This window comes from Lasiosphaeria miniovina (genome assembly GCF_030549165.1).
Source record: "Lasiosphaeria miniovina strain SMH2392-1A chromosome Unknown B0T26scaffold_4, whole genome shotgun sequence".
Lineage (NCBI taxonomy): Eukaryota > Fungi > Ascomycota > Sordariomycetes > Sordariales > Lasiosphaeriaceae > Lasiosphaeria > Lasiosphaeria miniovina.
The window spans coordinates 2648753-2661838 of record NW_026848223.1 but is presented as its reverse complement, the minus strand read 5'-3'; the positions used below and the strand labels follow the sequence as shown (position 1 = coordinate 2661838).

Below are 13086 nucleotides of genomic sequence, written 5' to 3'. Positions count from 1 at the left end.
CGTGGTTGCTATCCCAGGAATCCAGACAAGAGGGGCGGCGCTAGGGGGTCCCTGGTCCTGGGCCGTAAGGCTCTGAGTGGTTGTGGAAAGGTGACACCTGATCTGTGAACCGGTCGAGGGAAGGCAGGCAGGTAGGTAGATATATTTAGGGAGTTTGGCTACTTGCACCCCTTCCGCCTCATGTCTCATTTTCTGCTTTCTCTCCAGCCTCAACTGCTTCAATGAAGGGCCAAGGATTTTCCAGCGAGAACCTTGCATATGAATTGCTGTGATTCGTTGGCTGTGCTTCCCTTTCCGCTGCCTGGCCGTTGGGGGCTGTTCTGGTGGTACAGGGTTGTTGTTCGGCAGAGACATGCATTGCCTGCATCGTTCCCATCTTGCAATGCTATCAGTCACTCTAACCTGGGGGCCATCGGTGCTGGGCATGGGTTTATTGCACGCTTTTCTGGACCTTTAATGCCTCTTCGTCTTCCTTCATTCACTGTTTGTCTTCCTTTGTCTTCCGTTGGCTCCTTCAAATTCCCAGACAACTTCAACAGCCCTCTTCCTCTTCTGACGCCTTGTCAAGACAGGCCGATGGTAGACTCTCTCGCAACCACCCTGGTATCGCGTTGACACAAGGACTGTTCATCCACCACAACGTCGCCGATCTCAGTGCTACGCCTCTTGCCAGAACAATTACTTGAGCTAGAGGGTTTGGCTCGGGCCTGCCGTGGCGAAAATGCCGAGCAACACAGATACCAGCTTCCTCCTGTCGAGGCCCCCACCATACGGGCCATTGCCCCAAACCACCAGCACTCCATTCGATCCGACGTCCATTTTCACCAACACAAACAAAGCCGTCAGCGAAGTAGCCAACACACAGATGAAAATCGGCCTCGGCGTGGGAATATCAGTCGCTAGCCTGCTCACAATAGCGTTGGTGTGGGTTCTGCTGCGGCGGCGGAGGCGCAACCCCCTTGGCCAGAACGACAATAACATCATTGTTCACAATTACAATGGCGAGTACGGCTTTGCCGCGAAGAGCGAACTACCAGCCGAGTCAACTCCCGTGACGACGCACCCTACCACCGCCTCGCCCGCCAAGGTATACCAGCCCCTATTGTCGGTTGAGATGGACGGGGCGATGACGCCAGAGATGGGCGGAACCAGGACGCCAGAGATGGAAGCTGGATCTCTGCCGCCACAGAAGCATTGGCAGAGACATGAGCTTGGCTAGGCCAGGTGGGTGGGGAGGTTTGCATGGCGATGTGCTTCGCACGTGTCGAATCACTTGTCGACAAATATACCCCGAGAATGGATATTATCGTGTTACGCTGACGCGACGAGTTAGCCTCAAACACATCTGATGTTAGAACTCAAACAACTGATTGCTAGCCGTGAGATGTGGTAACGGGGAGGTTGGTGTGGGTGTGCACTCCTCCCGTCCACCTCCCTGCCGCAGTCGTGGTGGTGTATTACGGGCGTTTCATTCTTGAAATGTCCTGAGGGGAGGGTGGCTGGAACAAGCACCTGTAATCTAGACTAGTCTGAGGGGACGGGCCGGATGACGCCATGTATGCTGTGTGGATTGCGGAAGAATCTTGCTAATGCAAAAAGTGTGAGACAGCGAGGGGGGCACTGCAGAGACAGCCCCTTCCGCCTACCCCTCGCTATCTCACTATCCTGGAAACAAATTTTCCTGGGTTGGGAGACGATAGAAAGGTTCTAGCTGTGCTCGATGGATGAAGAACGATAAACTAAGGTAATTGCTAATGGCACAGATTTTGTTTATTAGCTGCAGACGGCAACAAATGTTTTCCGGCCCGCCAAGTGCCCAGGCCACCAAAAACATTCCTATAGCTCGCCATAAGAGCCTAGAAAGAACGAGACACGCGACATTCTTCGGTCCTGGGATTTGGGCTGCTGTGTAAAACCTATCCCATTATGTCTCGACCGGTATATTCCCAACCGCCCTCACGGCTCGTCATCGACCCAACACGCTTCTATTTAGATGTTGGCCTTTCTACCGCAAAGCCTAAAACCTCTGGGGCATTTGTTCTTTGCTGGTTTCTTCTTCTTACACTGCATCGACCGACTTCGGCTTGGAAATGACTTGTCCTCCGCTGACGCCCAGACTGCACGGCGACTCGCCGAGGGAGCCGCAGGGAAGACCTGTCGCCAACTTCCCAAAAACAAACCACAACCCGCCAGCCCTCAGTAGCTAGACGGCTAGGTGTTGACGATCGTGGCTCCAAGAGACGCAGGCCCGTCCCTCCACCACCCACGAACTGACAAAATAGTCCGCGCCAGCCACACCAACGAGAAATCCCAAGCAAAAAAAAAGAACAAAGCACACTCCCACCTGCGCCGAAAAGGACAACAAAGTACACTCCCACCCTCATAAACGCGCCGAAAAGGACAACAAAGCACACTCACACCCGCATAAACATCCTGAAAGTGTCAACAAAGAAAACCCCACCCTCACCACCACGAAGCCGAACAGCCGGTGTGCCGTGCTATCTAACGATATCCTCCAATCTGATTCCCCAGCCTTCACTTTCAATCTCTCTAATCAGCTGAACGAGTTCTAGCTTAACTCTTCCGCTCAACCGTATATGAAGGCCCTCGTTCCACAAACCCCAGCCAACAACTGGAATCAGAGTCGTCATCATTGCAAGAGCTGTCGGTATTCTGTTGGCTACTGGAACCGTGCAGATCTTCCAGTCACTTAAATCTTCCATCGATAATATACGCTCCTTAACGATAGTGAAACTCAAGCCTCCGGGGTACTGGTCGCCGACCTCTGGGGTTTGATTAGATGGATTAAAAAGCCTATCCCTTTCCAGGTACAGGTACCCAAAGAAAAGGGAGTAGACGAGAAAGTCTCCAGCGCCGAATATGAAGGCTTTGTATTCAGCCCGTACCGCGTGGTTAAAGAGCTGACGTTGCTCTTCCATTAAAGAGGTTATCTTGTTTCTGACCCTTGACAAGATATTCAGACGCCTGATATCAAGTTGACCTATATAGCCCGTTAGCCTACGTCTGTATCGATAGGTACCTATCTCGTATTTATACATACTTGTTATCCGCTCTGGCAGTTCGATACCATAGCTATTTTCAGGCCCAGCTTGCCACTGAGAAATGAGAAGCGTCGCTTGCTTTTGAACGACCGCGGAGAGCTCCCAGAATTCCTCGATCATTTGCAGCTTCCACATGACCCATAGCCATAGTATGGCGTTCTCGTCAAAGGTCTTCGAAGGTGGGATGAGTGACGCCCAGAGCCTTGCTTGGGCTAGGGGCTTCTCTCCGACATGCTGGCCGTACTTGTCAACGAGGCGCAGGAACCGGACAAGCACATCCCACTCGACCTCGCTCGGTAGCACGTAAGCCTCGTCGACAGCCATCATTCTCAGCAGTTCAAAGGCACGCTCATCGTCGACGGCATCCGGTCTCATCGGGAATGTAGCACCGCCATTGGCCACGTCTTCCTCGCCTCGAGGTTGATCACTCTCGGTCTCATGGCCGCCGTCAGATCCCGCCTCAGAAGGGGCACGTTCGGTCTTAGCATCGGAATAATCATCCGTAGTTGATTGGACCGAGGAAAAAAGCTGAAGGGTAGTCGGCAATGCGCACTCGCTCCTTTTGTCCTGTTTAAACACGGTATGATTGCGGCACTTTTCTGGCTGAAGGCTCCTTCCCCGACTCGAGGAGCAGCGCAACGATGCCACGGCGCTAAGATCTCGGCTGGAATTGCTGTTCTGTAGCACGCCAATACCACTGAGATTTTCCCCCAGTGACAAGAACTCAAGTTTGAACCGGAGCTCTTCTGCTGCCAAGCCGTCTTCTCCATGCTTAACTTGCATGGCAAGGTGACTACACTCGGAGTTGCATGGCGTAGTGACGATAAACACCTGCATCCCGTCTGTGATGTGGACTTCCGTAACGCAGAATATGGCGACTGTTGAGTCTTGCTCAAGGCTGCAAAGAGCCAGATCCACCGGCTTGGCCATGAGAAGGTAAGACTCGCGGTCGGTACAGAGCCTGATCGGAGGAACAGTAGAGCTAGTGGTTGTGATTTCCACGTCCGTGGCATATGCCGTGGGTTGGGCGGTGGCGTGTGTCGATAGGAACTCTATCAGCTCCTCCATTTGCATCCCTCGAGTTTCGTCCCATTCTGACTCGGACAACGACGCGATGACATCCTCAACTCGAATGGCGTTCGAGGTGTCTGGGGAATGGCTGTTTGCACTATCAGCGGCATTATGAGGACCGGTTGCCAACGTATATGTTGTCGAGTTGATAGGCACTTGAACTAGCGTGCGGTTGATGAGGACGATGGCGCATTCAGACCCTGGCGGAATGTCTTGGCTTGGAACTAGTGGCTCTTCGTCGTCTCCGGAGTCATCACCGGAACTGTAGCCGCTAATATCACCGCCTGCAACTTCTTCATGGCCGCGTTGATTGGCTGTATCGGCATACCGAGGTGGTCCCGCAGTTGAACGGGAGCTTGTTTGCAGACCATCCCCCCTTTTCTTCTTTCGGGGACGCCGATGGCCTCTCGAAGAGAACGGTATCTGGAAGGAAGATCTGGGTATAGAGTGGTGCAGGCGTGCGTCAACTTCAAGTCCGGCTTGCCCGAGCTGCACGCTTTGCTGCACTTCCTTCAGAACCTTGCCATGCTCCGCCATTTTGGCCTGGAGTTCTTGGAGAAGACTGCTTGTATCACATTTCCTGACATGATTCCGTGTCAGTCTCAACAACCGTAATCCCCTGTTGCGACGCGGGGCAGGGCGGGATGCCACTCTAGGCACTTACCACGAGGAGGAAGCCTTTATGGATGCTAGTGTGAGCGCCATGTGAAGATGGTGGTGGGCCTGCTCAACCGATTCGATCATCTTTTCGATCCTTTCCCGGTCCACAATGAACCCAAGAGGTTTGAACACGCGGGAAATTTGCTTCCGAGCCCAGCCACCCGACAGCTGACCATGCCTCTCCAGCAAATTCTTGGCCTGCTCTTTTACCTCGGACAGCACGCCATTGACGTGGTCAGTAAATGGGATTTGACTCTGCTGCGTATCGGCTGGGACGACGAGGCTTCGGATAGCCGGACAATTGGATAGAACGGTCGCAAGAACATTTTGGATCTGGGTCGGACGCTTGTCAGCATATGACATGCAAAGAGCTTAGGAAGCTGCCGGCAACCTACGCAGGTGACTGCATGCAGACCGTCGCGATATCGCTTCCAGTCGTTCGGTGCATCCTTGACAGTAACGCATAACTTGTTGATTCTCGTCGCGACTTCTAATAGCGTAATGGCGCCAGAGACGGCGCTGAATACCTCCATTACAACGCCAAAGCGTCTCGCATTTCCGGCAATTTTATGGTGATTTTTGACGCGGACGGCAAAAGTGGTTGTAGAATGTTGTGAGTTCAAGGCTCTGGTCCGGGGTCCATGTCGGGGGCTTTCGCTATTTTATGAAAATGATCAGGAATAATGGATGCCTACAAAATCGCCTTACGGCTGCCTTACCAAGCCTCATGGTTCTCTCTAGCCAGTCAGCGCTGTTCCCTAAAAGAACTTTCAATCAGAGCTCTTTACCACTGGCCAACATCGGGTGCACAACATGCACTAAACCTACTAGGCTGCATGTTTGTCGCGCCAAGGCATATCCATGGTATTTTCGAGACTTCTGAATGCTTCAGAAATGTGGGGGGAAGCTGAGTTTGAGGGTTCCTGGGCAAGATGGTTGGACCGTCGGGGTGCAGTGAAGCATACAGCCCGCAAGCCAATCTCCATCCCAACTCCATGCCCCTTCCAGTCTCTGGGGGGCGAGCTGTGGTAAGGATGAGAAGATGCCTGCGCAGACTCCAGATTGAGGTCTAACCACAAAATCAGAAAGTCGCCCGGCCCGACGTCGCGGTCAACCCGGAACGCCGTGTGCCTCATACAATGACGGCAAACCCTAGGGTCCCAGCTAATATGGCAGTGTTCTTGCTAAAATCTTGGTGCTACAGGGAGTCACGGCGAATCGATACTGGTCAGAAAAAGAATCTGACTAATCTAATGAGGATGTCTATTCGGACCGTCAAAACGTCTGCCCAAGCCGTAGTCCCATACAAAAGGTACACTGAATTCCCGCCAAGCCACTAGCCCAGCCAAAACCTAGTTTTACCCGCAAAAAAAGATGGCTGGCCCGCTTGCCTTGAGATGGTGGTACAACGCAGGCTCAACCCCGCCCGGCGCCCAGGCCATTTTTACCTACAACTGAGACCATCGCCAAATCCACCGCCTGCGCCCTACGCCCGGGCTACATAGGCCAATTTTTACCTGCAACAGAGGCCATCGCCAAATCCACCAAACCTTCCCCCTTCAACCACAACACCGCCAATTGAGCTACAACAACAACCTCGCGATTTTATCGCTACGCAAGTAGGTGCGCCGCTTCATTCTTCAATCTATAGTACTAACCAGCGATAGAAATGGCCGCGCGCGTGGATTTGTCGGATTCCGACGATCCGTTCGAGCTCAGCGACCATGAACCTGATGAGAACCGCGCCCCGCACCCTCCGCAGGACTACAAAGTCCTTAACTACAAATACGACTCGCTCGATGAGTTAATATAGGATGTTCGAGCCTGAGCCAATTCAGCTGGCTTTTCCGTGAAGAAATCGCGTACGAATAATAACGTTAAGGGCTTCGGACCTACGCGAGTCGATATTGCCTGCCTATAGGATAAAATCCGACCCTCAGAGGCTCATTCGCGCGACCCGATTACCAAGAAGCGCGATTGCGAATTCAAGGTAGTTGCAACGGCCTTGACTATCGATAACCGGAAATGGACCTTCAAGATTATAAAATCGGCACATAATCACCCTCTCGCTAAAGACCCTGAGCATCTCCTTCGCGGCCGCCGGGTCTTTATAATTGAAGAGAAGGCATTCGTGGCTGAGTATAATGATAGTGTGAGAGAAGGCAGGTACAGCGAATCAAGGTGGTCATAATGAAGGTAACAAGAAGGGCGAGCAATGACTGGTATTGAGGTAAGACTTCAACCTGGCCCTCGTAAAGGAAGGGGCGAGGGTCACTGTTTATATACATGCTCAGGGGCTCAGTCCTGCGTGTGCTTGTGAAAGCTTGTGGGAGTGTGGCGCCAAGTGTGGCTTTAGTGGCTTGTGCCAACGGGCAGTGGCCTGGCCAGTTGGTGCTCTTTCCTTACAATTGTCACGGCAAGTGCAGACAACTGGCTGGATTGGTGGGTCCCGCCCTGGCCCCACCTGGCCACACTGGATTTAAGCGGTGGTCTGTGCACACCACAACCACGCGACCCACAACACAACCTACTTCCCCCGCGCCCTGCCCGGGCCTTGGAAGCTTCTTTCCTTTTTTCCTTCTTTAGCTTTAGATTCTACGAATACAGCGACTACATTGCAGCCTTGCCTCATAACAGTTGACTGTGCGGTGACAACAATACTCTATACCCTAACCCTCGAGAGCTTCAACCCAGTATATGAAAAGCTCAAGGCATTGTTTTCCGGGTAGGTGGAAATCCTTGAATATATCGAGGAGATCTATATGCCGATTAGATCGTAGTGGGCGACTTGCTATACTAATGAGAAGCTCAACTTCGGTACCCGCACCACATCGCTAGCTGAAGTAGTAAACCGTTACCTAAAGAGCTTCATTACGGGTAACAGTACTATACTCGATGCGGTAAAGCAGTCCCTCAAGATAATCGAGGAAATGCGGAAGGGTATTCAGGAGAATCATAACGAGCAAAAATACAACCTCAAGCGTAAATATCTTGGCCAAAAATGGCTTGGCGACACTCCCCTAGAGATCTCTCGTAACGGCATGAAAAAGGTCACTGAGCAATACCGGGTTATGCTCGGAGCCGTACCGACCTTCTGGAACCCCACCCCCGAGCCCCTAAGTCCCTGCACCGGCCAGTTCAAGGCACATTACGGCATTCCGTGTAGTCATAACCTTGAGCGATATATGGATGGCCGTGTACGCCTTGAGCCGGGACAGGAAGGTAACTTGGTCCTTAAAAAGCTGTGGATTGTCACCCGTACTAGTGGTTGGAGAGGTCCATGCTTAGTAAGGACCGATACTTACGGTATAACGAATTCAACCGTATTGAACGTCTTCGTGGTAGACCCCGAGGCTCTGATGCGCTCGCCCTGGACCCCCGGGCACCTCGCTCAACGGCACCGATTTCTACGGCACTATCACGGCAAGCGCCAAGACAACCGGTCGAGGGGCACATGCAAGGAACCCCAACCGGGCTGCACCAAAGGTGGGGTCTGAGTGGCCCGTGCCGCAACCCCCCACGTGGCTCGAGGACCAACCCTACTTCCCCGAGCCCCGCACAGGATTTGGAATCTTTTCCTTTTTCTTTCTTTAGCTTTAGATTTTACGAATACAGCGACATTAGTGCAGCCTTGCCTCATTTAGTTGACTGTGCGGTGACAGGCACCTTCGGAAGCTCCGGCACCCACCGCACCCCCTACTCCAACGCCCACATCGACTGGCCGGGCTTCGGGCCTCAATCCTTCCATTCACCGTCAACACTCAGTGGGAGGGTGTCAGGCTTGAGCAGGAAGACAACAGGGACCAGGAAAACCCCAGGGATGACACCCCTGCGCAGGCACAACGAACTGTGAATAACCTCACGGGCCGCGGCAGCCGCGACCGTAAGGCACACCGAACCCGGGCAACAAAGGGAGGTCCTGGCAGCCGGGGCGGCCGTGTTGCCTCGGGATCGCGGGCATCTACATCGCTGGCTTCATCTGGCACGCCTGCCTCAACGCCCACGGCGCTCAGGGCGCGAGGAGGCATTACGAAGGCTTCCACACGCGGTGCAACAACCCGTCGTACTACGAGGGCTTTGGCTGCAGCGTTTGAAGCCAAACAAAGCAGTGATCTTGACGATGCGTAGGCAGGGCAGGTTTTTATGGATTTTTGGGCATATTATGTAAGCAATAACACACGTTAAGCCTCCGGCTTTTAATGTAGAAGTGAGCGATTTGAGCGAATTCTACGGCCCTGAGAGAAAATTACTTCATTTAGAAGTATGTTAAAGTTAGCGACGGCGGCGAGGTGCAATTGCGGTGCGAGGATATATGTGCGATTGATCTGAACTTGGGTGCGCTGGCTCCATCCCAGGGCTTGGCCTCCTCTTTTTTGGTGCGAAAAGTGGGGTTTTAATAGCTTGGCGCCAGGACGCGATGTACTACGGTCTGAAATAACGTTTTTGACGGTCCGAACAGACATCCTCAATCTAATTACTTCGTTTGCAAGATCTAAAGCCGAGGAAAAAGGAGAGGAAGAAGCCAGTTCCCAGCCTGTGGGAAATGTTGTGGGTTGCCCGTGCACCCGGCACACCGCTCAGCCCCACCAAGGCCTCTCTGATCTCTGACGAGGAACTACGTGTGGTGCGCGGTCACGTGCAACTCGCCCGTGGTTCCGCCCGTCACTGCAGGAGATGCGGCTTTGTAAGGGGTGACCACAAGGACAACCCAGAAAGTGTGCTTGCCTGTGTGGAGGGGACTAACGAAGTTCAATGCGTGTTGTGTATAGGGATCGCAGCGTTTCGAAGACACAGCCGTGTCAAGCTCTGTTCGCAAGTATCGAAGTCTGTACTTGTATTGCTCACTGGCGCTCCCGATCTGTCTGCGCCCGGGCGGTCCTGCCGTCTGTATATATCTAGGTGGTTCCGCGATCCCGTTCCTTCCTGACCGGGCATCGGGACCTTCGTGTGTTAGGTGTGCCCCGAACCGTGGCCCACCTTCTGACCTAAATCGTGACACTAGAGGTCAATGCTGTTCCTGGTTGTTGTCAGCCTTTGATCATTCGCTTGTTTAGGAATTCCTTTTGAACGGGTCTATATAGGTACTGTGATGGAGACGCCACTGACGTAGCATTCCCCTAGTGCAGCCGGCCACCGTCTGTCCTATCTGCAGGGTATGCAACTAGACCGCAGTGCTAGCCTATGTGACAATCTTAACGTGTGTACCTGTTCCTCGGGTCGGTGTGTCGGGCCGCCCTTAGGCCGTTGCACAGGTCAACTACGGGACGATGGTCCAAGGTGTGTTTGCTACACCTCGTGGACTTGACCTGGGCAAGCTCAGCAGTATGACATTGTATGGTAGATAGTAGGGTGGATTGAACTACGTCTTTATCTAGCCAGCCGCTGGGAAAGAATAGTCGTGCGGTAGGGAGTACGACGGATCGAACAGCCTCTTTGCGGCTGGAAAAAGATCAGTTATGCAGTAGGAAGGCATAACTACTACATCGCAGAACCTCAAACGGAGAGTGAATACGCTAGCTACCAAGTGCATTTCTTGGTGCCGCCGTTTTCTTTTTCCGGGGGGGGGGGGGCGGGGACCAGAAATAAGCCAACCCCATCTAGCTCAAACTTGTCCCTCATCGCGTAAAGTTAACAATCCAGTGGTATGGTGAGCCAGAGGTGAGTGAGCCGAGGGTGAAGCGAGCCTGATTTTAACCTAACAAAACTTTGGATGAGGCTTAATTTTTTTTAGCGACCAACTATCTAGGTATTCAGCTCAGGATTTGCGAGGAAAGCTGGAAAAGATGATAATTATGTGCAAGAGAGGTTCAAAAAGGGCGGGATGCATAGGCACAACTTTGCAAACAATCATTGACACCAAAAAAGACGACGTCCAAGGCAGTGTAACATTTCAAACGATGCAGAGGCCGTACAACCCCAGGCACATGGCCATGGTCCACAGGCCCAAGAAACCAAACCAACGGAGCTAACTAATGCCGTGCAACCAAGACTCAGACCTGTAGCGGCGCTAAATTCGATAGGCTGGGCAACGTCGGCCCCTCACGCCATCAGCGCGATGTGCTTGAGCTCGCTGCGCCACGTTAGCCTCTCAGCCAAGCGAAAAAAGAAATGAAAAAAGAAAATAAAAATAAAAATAAAAAAATGGCACAAGGGGGATATCCCGAACGACATACCTCTGGACCTGCTCCCCGACCTTCATGGGCGGGTACTCAACATCATCGCCATCATCTCTCCCCAGATTGAACTGCTCGGCGCGAAGCTCCTTAGCCTTGGCAGCAAGCGCCGGGATGGGCACCAGATCGACGTCCGACGACAGGTGCCAGAAGAAGGTAGACGAGATGCGGACGAGGGGGCGGTCAGGCTGCTTCTCACGGCGAGCAGCAATGACGGCGAGCGTCTGGTCGTTGACGACGACCTCGTGGAAGCCGGCCTTGACGAGCCCGCCCGTCATGTGCTCGAGCTGCTTGCCGGCCTGCACCAGGAGGTTGTTGCCGGGCGGGATCTTGACGGCGATGCGCCGGCCCGTGTTGCGCGCCCAGATGTGCAGCCCCGGGTACCGCGACCGCCCGTGGATGGTCAGGAAGTTGAGGTCCGTGTGGAACCCTGCGAGGATCGTGTCTTTGGCTCCGTACTTTTGCAGGTCCGATGCTGTTGGCGCCAGCAGATGCGGTCTGGACAAGGCATCGTGGGCGGCGGTTAGCAAAGTTCCGAGGCCGTCTGTGTTTTTCGGGGCGGGGGCGCAGATTCAACCCTACCCGTATCGCCCGGCGTCCTTGAACGTCTCGGCCGGCAGGCCCAGGCCCACGGCAGTCATCTCGGTGAGCCCTTCAACACTGTCGACTGTTGTAAGCCCTGCACCCAACCAAAGCACGTACTCACGTCTGCACAGCAACTCACGCATTCTTCATCGAGGCGCCCCACTGGTCCATGGTCGACCCCCAGCGGGCGGCGATGTGCGGGGCCTCGGGGATGATGTTGGGGGCGTTGAGGCCGGGGAACTTTGTGTCGTAGGGGGGGCGCTCGACCATCTTCCAGAAGAAGCGGCACTTGGGGTCGGGGTTGTGGGCGGTGATGTCGAGGGGCCGCTCCGAGGGCTCGAGGCGCTCAATGACGCGCAGGCACGGCTCGTCGGCGGCGCACTTGGGCTTCTCAGTGTTCTCCAGCGTGACGCCAATCTGGTAGCTCAGCTCGGGCCGCTCGTCGCGCTTGAGGTCCGCCTCGGGCTGCGCGAAGTAGTCCTCGAGCAGGTCGAGAAAGGCGTCGTTGTCCTGCTCCGACACGCGCGAGTCGTGTAGCACCAGCGCCCCAAATGTGATGAGCGCCTCCGCCGCCTTGGCACATTCTGCCTGCACCGCTGCAGAGTCGCGCGGCTGGTTGCGGAAGACGTCGAGGTCGACGACTGGCAAATCCATGCTGTGTGGTTGAGTGGTGAAGCTGTGAGAGTGGACAACTATTGAGGTGGGGGGATGCGATGACGGGTACGGAGTAGCGCGGGACCGCAGTAAAGTCCGGTCGAAATGACGGTGAACCAAAAAAAGACTGGCGATGGCTTGCTATGTAAATAGAGCCAGAAAAAAAGAAAAAAAGTCTTGCCAATTCTGTACCTAGGTAGTTGTGGCTAACTAAACCCGCAAATCTCTCATGATAACGCGCCCGATGAGGAAGGTCTCCCCGCTCCCTGGGGCGGCGAATTTCAAGGTGACCGTTGGCCTGCCTAATAAATCGCTGGTCCCGCGGCGTGCCGAGCCCGCGCCCTCACATGGGCGGGTCGCGTCGCTGGGCTAAGCTCCGCGAACCCCACCAGCATGACGGCAGGTGGCGAGGCCCCACGATTCGCTGTCGGCGAGTCCCGACGGGTCTGTCGACTGTTGGCAGCACTCAAAACCAGGTGATAAAACAAGAGGCCAACAAAGTCCCCCCAACAACGGGAAGTGAAAGCGGGCTGAAAGATAAGATGAAAAAAGAGGAGCGGCAAAAAAGGATCGGTCTCTCCCGCCGGGAATTGAACCCGGGTCCCGAGCGGAGTCGAATGACAAGCTCATATACTGACCACTATACTACGGAAGATTTGTTGGTGTGGACACCAACCGTAGGACTGGGCTGTTGCAAAGCGGGCCCGCTAATAGGCCCTATCACAGACCACAGGCAGAGACATGCATTTTGCCAGTAATGGGCTCTTTTTGCTTGATTCACAGGGGAATCCAGAATAGCAAAGAGAATTAACAAAGATTCAAGATGAATCGGATATCGGATGATAGGAAATTTATGGCCCACCTAAAACCCGAGATGAGAT

General features: G+C 53.9%; 4 protein-coding genes and 1 non-coding gene across 5 annotated transcripts; 2 read left to right on the top strand and 3 right to left on the bottom strand.

Moving 5' to 3' along the window:
- Positions 1-721: 721 nt before the first annotated feature.
- Positions 722-1219, top strand: B0T26DRAFT_751559 (uncharacterized protein; the record flags this gene model as incomplete). Its single annotated transcript, XM_060445389.1, has 1 exon — positions 722-1219. One exon carries the CDS (start codon positions 722-724, stop codon positions 1217-1219), a length of 498 nt encoding a protein of 165 aa, XP_060296308.1.
- A 1758-nt stretch (positions 1220-2977) lies between these two features.
- B0T26DRAFT_751558 (uncharacterized protein) lies at positions 2978-5326 on the bottom strand (the record flags this gene model as incomplete). Its single annotated transcript, XM_060445388.1, has 5 exons — positions 2978-3001; positions 3153-3590; positions 3894-4221; positions 4798-5126; positions 5189-5326. 5 exons carry the CDS (start codon positions 5324-5326, stop codon positions 2978-2980), a joined length of 1257 nt encoding a protein of 418 aa, XP_060296307.1.
- A 2247-nt stretch (positions 5327-7573) lies between these two features.
- Positions 7574-8921, top strand: B0T26DRAFT_775970 (uncharacterized protein; the record flags this gene model as incomplete). The annotated part of the gene is given in 3 exon segments (XM_060446607.1): positions 7574-8044; positions 8059-8235; positions 8469-8921. Coding segments are annotated over 3 exon segments (1101 nt in total), but the record flags the coding sequence as incomplete, so codon positions are not given.
- Positions 8922-10356: 1435 nt separating this feature from the next.
- On the bottom strand, positions 10357-12671 carry B0T26DRAFT_710102 (uncharacterized protein). The gene is made up of 4 exons (XM_060441965.1): positions 11691-12671; positions 11549-11626; positions 10967-11464; positions 10357-10863 (listed from the first exon to the last, which is right to left on the bottom strand). The coding sequence occupies exons 1-4, from the start codon at positions 12203-12205 to the stop codon at positions 10833-10835; spliced, it is 1122 nt and encodes a 373-aa protein (XP_060296305.1). The 5' UTR covers positions 12206-12671; the 3' UTR covers positions 10357-10832.
- A 109-nt stretch (positions 12672-12780) lies between these two features.
- Positions 12781-12860, bottom strand: B0T26DRAFT_t118. The gene has a single exon. It is a non-coding gene; the product is annotated as a tRNA-Asp (tRNA).
- Positions 12861-13086: the final 226 nt, after the last annotated feature.